The sequence below is a fragment of the Habropoda laboriosa genome, unplaced genomic scaffold, assembly GCF_001263275.1.
Source record: "Habropoda laboriosa isolate 0110345459 unplaced genomic scaffold, ASM126327v1 scaffold14, whole genome shotgun sequence".
Lineage (NCBI taxonomy): Eukaryota > Metazoa > Arthropoda > Insecta > Hymenoptera > Apidae > Habropoda > Habropoda laboriosa.
Window position 1 is genome coordinate 339,451 of NW_017100137.1, and position 11,562 is coordinate 351,012.

The following is an 11,562-nucleotide window of genomic DNA, read 5'->3' on the forward strand; positions in this document are numbered from 1 at the left end:
TTGTGATAACAATTACCGCTGCTAAGTCTTTCGACTCTTTATTATGTAAAATCGATATGAGAGATGAGAGATAGTGTTCATTCGTTTCAAAAAGATTCACCGTGTATACTGTAAGACATTTATTCAGATGTATACAGAGTCCTCTAGGTTTTGAAGGGGTTATATACACCTAGGTGTAGTTGCAAAATCGAGTTTTTAAAAATGTCCACGTTAAAGAATTTTCCAGCGAATTTTCGTGTTAAGAATTTCCACGTCTATTTGGAGAAAATGAACCAACTCGAAGTCTGGATTTATTCTCATTTGCTTGAAAAAACAAATAGTCCTTTTCCAGTTTATTTAAACTATAGAAGATTTACATAATCGTACTATGAAAACTTATATCACAGTACATGTCTTGTAAAAACATTCGAATCATTGTTATTTTTCAGTATTTGTTAATAACATTTGTAAAATTGACTCTGTTGAATGATAAAAAGTACGTTTTCGGTAAAAAGGTCACAGAAATATATGTATTCCTGAACACTTGAGGTGTATCTATCCCCTTAAAGGGTTAGAATACGTCCACTCGAATATCCCGAAATCTACTAATCAACGACTCCGAAACGTCCTGCATATCGTCTACCATCAAACGTCCAATTCACCTGCCCCATCCCACCTGCACCTCGTTCGCCGCGAGCACACACCAATACAACTTCCGTTGGTGGTCTAGCCAGCTCCGGGAGGTCATCCCAGTACTATCAGCACACCTCTCCATACTCCTCCTCCCGAGCGAAATCGGTAAGGGAGATCAATAAACGGAGCCATCTTTTGCAAGCGTCTTACGACCGCGAAATCCTCGCCCGCACCCTTCCCTTGAACATTCATATCAGGGTGGGATGGGCGGGGAGGGTAATGGTTGAGGCTCAAGCTCGCATGACGTGCGTGTGTAAATACGTGGCGGCTACGTCGCCGCGGCCGGCGCGTACGCCCGATGAAAAGAGGGAGGGATCCGTTATTGATCTTCTCTCGTCGCGTACGACCGACTTCCCTCTCTCTTTCTCTCTCTATTTCCCGAACAGGGAAACGTCGTGGTGTATCGAAGCAGCAGCAGCAGCAGCATCAAACTCACGGACAATCTTGCTATATTCATTCAGTACGAAACACTCGCGACGAGAGCTCGACGCGCAGTGCGAGAACAGCTCCCGCCAGACCGGGAAAGCGTGGCCAGGCGGTGGACGGAGGCCGAACTGCGGCGGAAACAATCGAGTACGGTCGAACTTGAGTGTCGGCCGAATGCTCGTCGCTCGAAACCAGTGGCTCAGTGCATGCACAGCGGCCGGCCGGCGTGCATAGTCGGTGATAAGGGTGGTACGCTTCCGGCCCCGTTCTCTACACCTCTCTTCTATCTATCGGTGGGATTACTCTCTGTTCCTTTTGTTTTCCTCTCGCACCCCATTGCCACACTTGACCCCCCCAGTTACGGAAACGTGTACGACAGAGGAACCATTGAGACAGGCGGCCTCGTGCTCGAGCCCTCGACGGCGGCCTCGTCGGGCCTCGGTGCCCGGGGGCCAGCCCGTAACACGCGCTCATGAAGCTCCTAGGCTCGTCTCGGTGCGGAACCAGCTACAATATCTGTACGCGGGCGTTACCCCGGCATTCTTCTCGCGCGTACTAGTTAGGAACTCCGCCGCGACGGCAACCAGCCTCTATGCTCCGCTGAAGGTATCGCATTCAGGATATCGTTCTCATTCTGGCAACTCTTCCTGTCATCGATGGAGACACCTTCTCACGCTTACGTGATCGTTATGGGATCTCACGAGCCTGTGGACGGGGTCGAAAGACGAGACACTCTGACGTCGCTTCTCTCTTCGTCGTTTCTTTGCTTTCGGGAAATACGTTAGAGCGACACGGGAATTCGAACCTTCGTACCAGAAACAATCGTGCTTACGGAAGTTACTAAAACATGTACCTGTTACCCGACACGGTTCTCGATCAAGTGTGTCTCGTTACTTATTCTCAAATAAACTCATCCCCTCTGTAAATAAACGTGACCGTGGTTTAACATAACCTCTAACCCAAACGTCACAATAAAACAAAGGACCAAGGAGTCTCGCCTGAAGGAGCTACCTATTTCTCTGTCGGTTATCAGGTTAACCGTACTTTCGTCTGAAAAAATTCTGGTGCTTAGAAAGTTTATTAATGATATTTCCTTCAATCGTGCACTACCGACAAGATGTGCGAGCGTTGGGAAGCGCGGAAACGAGCTCAGAGAACCGTGGTCTTCCTTTTCCCAGCCTCGTTTCTTCTCTCTCTCTCTCTCTCTCTGTTTCTCTCTGTGTCTCTTGCTCGTCGCGTACACGCTCTTCGGGAGAACGCACTCTCGCCACACGATTATAATTGCTGCTCCGTAAGCTGAAAATGTCTCGGTGAAAAATCGAGGTCGAAGGGAACAAAGAGTGTCGGCCTTTGTTCTTGCTCATTTTTATTTTCTCTTCCCCGGGAATCGGTGAGTGTGTGAGCGAGAGAGAGAGAGAAAGGGAAAGGGAGAGAGCTTCTTGCTCCACGGTTAGTCGTGTCTTATTGAGAGGAGCTGCAGGGGGAAGATTGTTTACCTGACGTATCGCAGACGTCCCGTGTTATTAGCGACAAGAGTGCTGAGGAAGATCGACAACGTGCTCGCGATCGAGATTTCGGCACCTCCCGACGCGTGAAGCACGTGCGCGTTTCCTCGCGTCGGCTTCGTGAAATTTGCATAGATTAACCCTTTGACTGTGCGCTGAAAGTGACAAAGTACGGCGAAGAATTGTGTATTATTATTTTCCTTCGAATTTGTGATAATCGTTACGTACATTCAACCACTATACGTTTCACGTGTATGTCACTTAATTTTATTTTTCTTTCCTAATATTTTTCGTTTAAATTGTGACGAGGTATGGGAAAAATTTTTTTTATTTGAAACTGCTGGTGGTTGTTATGAAACATCGACTGTCACATGTTTCACGTGTATTTCACCAGTCTTTTATTTTCGATGTTACATTCCAAGACACGTTTAATCCGTTGACAGTGTAATACAAGAGTGTATTTCTTGTGTTTCACGTTGTGTCGCACACGTTGAAAATTCGAACACGTGAATGACGAGAAAGTATGACGATTTTTATATTCGTTGAAATATCCAGTGCGTCCAAACTCTCAGCCGACGGTGTAATTTTTCGGTATAGCAAAATACGGAAAGGTACGCGCGGAATCGTTAACATTCCGAGGCTACGTTCCCACGTGACACACACACACACACACATCGCGCAGGGAAGGAGCCCTTTGGATTCGAAATTAAGGGGGGATTCTGGTCTAGAGGGTCGGTAAAATAGAAACCTGTTTTTTTTTTTTTGCATCTTTGAAGCATGCGAAATAAATCGTAATGTGCAGAAGGTGTAATTCGGAATTCGAAGAATGGACGAAGTTTTACGAATTGAATTTGGAGATGAACTTAAGTTCGGTAGAAAAATTTAACTCAGTGCAACGAACTAGATTGAAGTTGGTAGGAGATTTAATTGAACTGTAAGTAAAATAGATTAAGATAAATTTTAATAAATTTCAAAACTATCTTACTTTCGTTCATTTAACAATAATATATCCTGAAAATTGTCCAGTACACAACAAAACCAATTCTATCTTCAAAAAAAAAAAGAAAGAATACTATTCGATACTGCAAATGTTAACAAACATACGACGAAAAGTCTCGTACCAATATCTTCTTCTACCTCTCGAAAAACAAATTTCTTTCCTCAGTCTTCTAGACCAGAAGCTCCCCTTATTAACACGTTTAGCAATAGTCATACTAACTGCTCTCGAGTACGCCACCAATCAAATTCCTCCTTCCAAACAAAAATACCAAGCAGTACAAAAATCTCACGTCTTCTCTCATTTCTCCAAAAAAAAAAATTCACTAAATATTCTTTCCTGACTCCCCTTAATTAACCCATTTGCGTCATTGGTACGCCTTCGTACAATAAATAATCGCAGAATACTAAAATTTCGTGCTGACCCCTTAACATATGATTACTTTTCCGACTGCGCATCTAAGCGTCAGCCATTTTCTATTTCAGTACTGCATCAGGTAACAAAAACTAATCTGTCACAGATTAATTACATTCAGTAATACTCAGTCTTACAAATCGAAACGAAAGTTCGAATTACAATTAATTCTTCTTACTAATCTAACTATTTTTCTCGCATCTCTGCCACGAGTCAGGCTCGAGGTATGTTGAAGGGGTTAAGGGTCTATTTTTCATTTTTCTTCAAACCGATGCAAATGGGTTGTAACACCTCTCACGGCTCTCTAAAGAAACTCTAATCTCGTGGGTGCAATTCTACCACAAAAATCACCGTTCTATTAACCATGTGTGTGCCTCCTTCAACGTCCCTATACGTGCTCCGTCAATGGTCAATCAGTGTCCACCCGTTCCGTTGTGTCCCGTCCACGGTGCTCCATCGACGAAGATGAGGAGCCGCGGTGCCGTTAGACCGCTATCGAAGTCGTAAGATTCGCGGGCAATCGATAGTTGTTCGAGAGAGAGAGAGAGAGAGAGAGAGCACGGCGGCCGGAGCTCCTCCCTCGACCTCGGGATCCGTCGAGACCCGTTTCCGATGTACTTTCCTCGTCGTGCAGGTGATATGCGGTGGATCGTCGCCGGAAGAGACGCTTGCCTGAGCGCTGTGCGGGCCGGGATCGATCGAATCGCGACCACGCGATCACTTCACGATCATCGCGACAGGATGAAGCGACACGGTGTCCGGGATGAGACGTTCGAGCGCGAAAGATAATCGGGCAACTGTATCCTCAAAGTGACCAGTTTTCATTTCGGGGCTGTATTACCGTGCGAACCAAGTGGTGGAGAAAGTGTGCAGGGGAAGAAGGGAGAGAGAGAGAGAGAGAGAGTACAGACTAGCGAAGGAATAGAAAATTGGAAGAAAGAGGAAGGATGCGGGGTAGGAGAGGATTGGAGGGAAGAAGGTGAAGGGAAAGTGTGAAAGTACAAGGGGTGGATTGGACACAGAGGAGAGAATAGAATCTAGAGATTATTGGAAGGCTTGAAATCGAAGTTCGGAGGAAAGTGTGAAAAGGGGATTGAAACAGAGGAAGACAGAATCGTGAGGCTGATGAAGGAATTGAGAACTCGAGGGTTGAGAGAAATGGACAAGCGAGAAAGGTACTCGGAGGGACTGAGGTTTGTAAGAAAGTGTAAAATAGTTCGGTTAATAGAATAATACAGAGGACTTGAGAGCGAGCGAAGAGGAGATTAGAGAAACTCAGACTTGAAGAGCAGCGGGGAAGATACCCGGAGGATAGGAGCCGCGAGATAGTATCGAGTATAAGAAACTGCACAAAAATAGAAACTTGAAAGAATGGACAGTATATTCCAGGTATAAGAAGTCACAAAATAAAAGAAAAATCGCTAGAACCACCAAAGGCACGATAGAATTGAGAAAAGGGAGGAATTGAATAGACAGAAACACCATAAAACTGACCGAACAAATGCAAATTCGAATAAAATCGAATTGCCCAGTAATCGAACCTTAAAAGATTAAAAAAAAAAAAAGAACAACTTCGAAAGAAAGAAGAAGGTAGCAGAAAAACTTGGGCGTGCAAATAAACAACAGTACCAAAAAGAGGGATGAAAAAGAACGGGTGAGAAGTACCGAAGAAATTAAATTTCGAAGTAAGCTAAGAAAAAAAAAAGGGCGGGAAAAGAAGAAGACAGAAAAACTGGCGTCCCAAGGACGTGAAGGTGGTTCCCGCGGGACTCGGACCCGTCGACGGACCAATGCCGGCTCGTCGTCCGGCATGCAATGCGGCCTCTGCGCCGTCGTCGCGGGACTTTTCCGGCGCGCGATGTGCATCGCGGGCAGCAGACGCGGCTCCGGGGAATCCTGCTACCAGGAGCTGACCACCGAGGCCCAGGCGCGACGCCACTCGCAGCTCGCGCCCATCGAGACCGGCCTGAAGGCGGCTGAGATCGCGGAACACGTTAAAGAGGCCGTTGAAACGCAGGAGGTGAGACTATTTTACCAACTCACGTACATACATACAGAATGCGGCCGAAAGTACTGTACAAACGGGCACCAGGTGATTCCTCGTGCGAAAATCAAGGGAAAATGTAGAATGAAGTTTGTTCGTTCGAGGCTTACTTTTCGAGAAAATCGGCTTTGAATATCCGTTGCGTATGGTTAGGTTGGGTCGAACGATTGCCTATCGTGTTCGTAACGTGTACGCGATTTGCACGAGTTACCAGGTTCAAGGAAACAGAAAGACTAAATTGTATTTAAAAAATGACCCATAATCTGAGTTTCTAAAGAAAATTAAGTCTCGGACGAAGAAATTTTATTCTACACTTGTTGTTCGTTTTTGCGTAAAGAAACACCTCCTGCCTGATTGTACGACACTTTCGACCGCACCCTGTATATACATGTATTTCCCGTTGCTTTTTGTCCAGCGATCGCTTTTATGCGCGATATTTCATGTTTGGGGGTGTAAACTTTTTCATCACGGCTATTACCATTCTGATGGAACCATTTTATTTTTGTTACGATGATTGGGAGAGATTGGTGATTTTTAGTTTTCGACGATACGATAAACGGGGAGAATTGGTAGAGCTGACGTCTTCTTTTATGCTTTTTTTTTGTTATACATTCTATGTCCTCCTGTATTTTGAAGAGTAGAAATTGAGAGAATCTCAACGAACGCTCTTAGGAGATTAGTTAATCGATGCGATCAGTTGCGTTTCTTTTAAAAATGACGGCTGAAGGAGAGATTATATAAGTAAACTTTAATACGCAATGTGTGTTTTTAAAGCTCCTCCATTTTTGAGAACGAAAACGCAGAAGAATCCGACTGACTGGGAAATTTTGGAAGCCACTGTGTTATGATTTCAAGTATAAAAAATTCGTTGCTCCATTTCCGTTGCTTTCTTTCAATGCGGATCGAAGATCGTTATATTAACGAGATAGCAGGCGCGTAAAATTAATTTAGTTAGAGGGTGTTAATAGGTTGATCGTGGACGCGTTTCTTTCCTCGTGAAATCATTTCTTAACGAAGAACAACGACCGTAATAGCTTCGATAACTTGATCAGTACACGAAATCAATCTGATAAATAATGTAATTTTAGATTTAAGATGTGGAGGATGTCGAAGATATTAAGAGTGTAATCTCGTTTATCTTCCTTCTCTGTCAAAGCTGCCTCTTAACAGAGAGGACGATTATCGACTTGATCTTGATCGATGTACTCACAGAAAATTCCACTTTTTCCTCGAGCAGGACGTTTATTAGAACCTACTTAATATGTACATATACATATTTATAACATTCCAGCTTCTTTTCATCCATGAGGAATATAAATCATCTTCGTTTAATCTGAACAGAGGTTTCTGGGTGGAAATTCTTGCAGAGAATAAATAATCCAAAATATTCCACTTTTTCCATAAGAGGAACACTCGTTGGAACTTGTCTAGTAAATACATGTACATATTTATGCGCTTTCGTCTTCTTTTCATTCATGATTAAGCACAATTTTCTCTCATCTAAAGGTGACAAAAATGTCTGGTTAAACGTATTATCAGAAAGTGATACAAAGATATTTCTAACCTAAAAATACTCGAAAACCTACTTTATACTTATATCTCACGTGGACAGTTTTAACATTAACAACTCGAATAAACACGATGACTGAGAAAATGTCAAGGATCTGGATGTACTTCAAAATCATCAGCATCCAATGACCCTGGGTCGTTCGCTATTTCGAACCGCGAATCTATCCCTTCCTCCAGACCATATCCAATGCGCCTCTAAATTCAAATCGCGACGACATAATAGACGCCTTATTTTATAAATGCAGCCAGCCCTCTTGCCAATTCGATCCTGGCTCGCGTCGCGACATCAGGACTCCATGTTTCATCTAGTTTCCTCGTCCCCCCATCCTTTTTTCCTCGTTCATTATCTCGGTTTCCTTGGGTTCGAAATTCCTGAATCTTGTCCAAATTCTTAATACTTCGTGTTTAAAACGTGGAGCAAGAATTGGATATTACACGAACGTAGCTGCGTTTACTCTCTTAAAGTGGCTTTTAGGATAAAAGGATGAAATGTAAAAGTTGTATCGTTGTAAAATTTCTTAAGTTAGGATGGGTTGTATGAATAAATTGATATTTAAAAGAAAACAGTATGAAAGTACATTATTACATCACAACACTCACTGCACGCTGTTCGAAGAAACAATTTTCGTAGCTGCACTTTCTTTTTGTCTCAAACCTAACCTAACCTTATTCTACTTTATCATTTAACGTGAAACATATAATGGAAATACGCAAAGATTCATTTTTCACTTCAAATAGAAAAACGATATTTTATTCCGGTTCTTTATCGTACAATGTAAAGTAGAAGTTCTTACCAACAGTTTATTTGAATACCGACATCGTTGTATTGTTCGATAGTAGAAACAGATACAAAGTAGAAATTTTTCTCTTCGATGCATATAAATGCACAAGAAAGCTTCACTTCGCTCTACAATTGAGTTTCATAACCATAAAGATAGCTTTAAGTAGTCAACATGTTTCCCATGAAAGAATGGAGCAATTATCAGTTCATTCACCACTCAACGAGACTTTTGTATCACACTCGGCTAAGACTATCACTTAATCCGCCTCTAACTATAGCCCGAAGAATGCCGCTTATGATAAAACGCATCATCATCGCGCGCACTCGTTACGTAAACATGGAAATCGAGAAGCACGCCTCAAATTTGACTTGATCGCGACTCGTATTCTAATTACGAAACGTCCCGATGGAAGGGAGCCAGTGTCTGTAAAAATACGCCACGAAAGCAATGCACCGCGACAAACACAAGTCGAAAAGCTAACATTGCAAACACCGGACAAAAAGGTAGGTTAGATTTCTTGTGAGTAATTCATAGTACACAGAGGGAGCAGACACGGTCGATCAGCTCGATTCTTGTTATCGACTGCAAAATCTCAGTGCCGAACACGCGCTCTACGGTATCGATATCGGTCGCGTCGATAAGTGCGATAATGTTTGTTGTTTCGTCGAGTGGCGGCCGTGGCTCGTATGTTGCATCTCGGTCTCTCTGCCTGTCTCTCTCTTACAAACGTAGTCGGTGAGAATTTTAAAATTAGACCTTAAGGTCAAACGTTGGTAGCTGTCGTCATCGTCGTTCCTGACCTAGACTCGCTGGGGTGTAAACTTCGCCACGCAGACCTCCTACGGATAAGGTGCGAATGGGAAAGAAAGGAAAGGCTCGATTTACACGCTCGACGTACATCCTGCCCGGCCGCGTTGGTTGGTTCGTGACATAAGAGTGGGAACGTGCGGTGGCACGCGAGCCCCACTCTATTAAAAGTCGATTATCGCGATTTCGAGCGCCCACGGCCCGAACGATCGGCACGCATTCAGTCCTGGTAAGGAGGAAATTAGCTACTGATTGAGAGGCCTCTTGAGTTGGCTGGATTTGAGTTAGGAGGTTATGCAATTTTTCGAGCTTGCATGTGGTGAGATGTTTTATTGCCCGTTTATTCTCTTAGTGCTATACAGGGATAAAAGATGGCGCTGACCATTAGGGGTGTGAATCAAAGTAACAATACTATGTATGTACGTCAAATTAGATGTGAAATTTTCTTTTCTTTTATGTCTACTAGTTATTATATTACATTAGAACGTCATGTAATATAAAAATATTAACGTGGATATACTGCTGATTGTGGTCGTATAAGAATAAGATTACAACGTGTGAAGTATTTTTGACAGGCAGTTTGTTGAATGTAGTCCAGTCGCGAAGTGAAACATGGAATGTAACTTGAACCGCAAACGATTGATGAACATGGGTAGATAAATAATTTCTTTTTAATTTATGAAACGCTGTCACGTAGGACTCGGTAATAATGCATTATTTATGAGGATGTTTAACAAATGTGAGGTGTAATACACTGTTTCATATGTTAAATGGAATGGAATAATTAATTAAAGACTGCGTATGGGTAGTTTAGTCTTTGAAGAAACCTAAGCTCAATACCTATGCTTGTATTGAAGTAAAGTGAAAATATACCAAGCGTTAGTTATAAATCAACGAATATTTCACAATCTAAAATAATTTTTTAAAACGAAGACTAACCTAACCTATGTCTTTCAAAAAATTCTTCGTTTTAACAAGTAATACTGTTGAAAAATATACTGTCAAATATAGGTTATGTAATTTCACGATGAAAAGTCTAGATAACACACTTTCATGATTAATAGTTAAAAACGTGTTTAATAATTTCGTTTGACGTTAATAGAAGCTATCTTTTACGTACTCTTTCATATTTCACTCGATTGCGATGAAATATTAACAGCTACATTAAAGAAAAATTTAAAAAATGCTCGTGTATGAAACAGTAGCGTGCAACTTTTGAAGCGATGACAGAATTCTCGTTTTATTTTCTGATCTCTCAGCTTCGTTACATTACATGCGTTTAACGCTTGAATAAAAATTAATAATCTCAGTAATCGTAATGACCGTAAAAGATATGGAAAAAGAAAAAGAAGTCACGTTTGAATGGTATATGCATTTTTTACTGGTCATGCACTTTGGTTCTTACCTCGAAGCAGAATACGTAACACACGAGGATCCTTCGTTGCTTCGGAACGTTATTAAACTTTGCAGAATTCGTTTTTCCTATCTACACTACTTTTCTTTCGTGGAATTTCTGCTATATTCCGCTCTGTGCGCATAAACGTTGCGCATATTAATGTTTTAACGCGAAGTACTACATATACTGTATTATTCTAATAAGTGGAGTTTAGTAGTTTTTTAGAGCGGGAAATTTGAATACCTATAACTACGTTCTAAGTAAAACTAAAGACGAATTACTTTAAAAATTCGATTGTTTCGATGTATTAAGCGAAACTAGATTAGTAAAAAAAAATCCAACGATTTTTAAATCTCGCAAAATAACAAATACGTATTAATTAGAATAATAAATATTCGCTACTAAGAATATTTATTTCTTCGAAACTAACAGTTTTTACGAACTCTTTTTCGTATTTCTAAAAGAAAAATAAATATCTCGGTTATTCAAATTCCAAGAAATCTTTAATTACACAAAATATCGAAATTCTTATGTCAACAAAAATATTATCGTACTTGAAAAATTGTCTCGTTTCATACGAGAAGGATCAGGTTTGACGAAAATTCCATTCGATTTGAGGGCAGAGGATACGGACGACCCACATCGACGCGGATATTATGTGCCACGCAATATGATTTCCCCTCCTATAAATCACGATAATTAGCGATGTGGAAGTTCCGCGAAATAGTCTGATCATTATTTCGCGGGGGCACTTGGTACACAGCAGTTAAGACTCGCGTGCTCGTAACCTACGCGAAACAAGTTTACGAGACGGGACGATAATACGGTTATCGCAACTGCTGTGTGCCTGACCTACCCTCGAAAATAATGTGATCTTCCCGCCGTCTCGAACTTACAACAATCGGACAAGAAAGAGTCGGTGGAAGGCAGACTGACGCGGAGAAAGAGGG

The 11,562-nt window shown here is 41.9% G+C and overlaps 1 protein-coding gene across 1 annotated transcript in view; it reads left to right on the forward strand.

Annotated features, from left to right (window-relative positions):
- The first annotated feature begins 1,324 nt into the window (after positions 1-1,324).
- LOC108578900 overlaps positions 1,325-11,562 on the forward strand; it is a 92,242-nt gene continuing 82,004 nt past the window's right edge. Inside the window, exons 1-2 of the mRNA XM_017942318.1 lie at positions 1,325-1,704; positions 4,649-6,034. Coding sequence (XP_017797807.1) covers positions 5,825-6,034 — 210 coding nt within the window. The 5' untranslated portion in view covers positions 1,325-1,704; positions 4,649-5,824. The remainder of the gene's footprint in view (positions 1,705-4,648; positions 6,035-11,562) is intronic.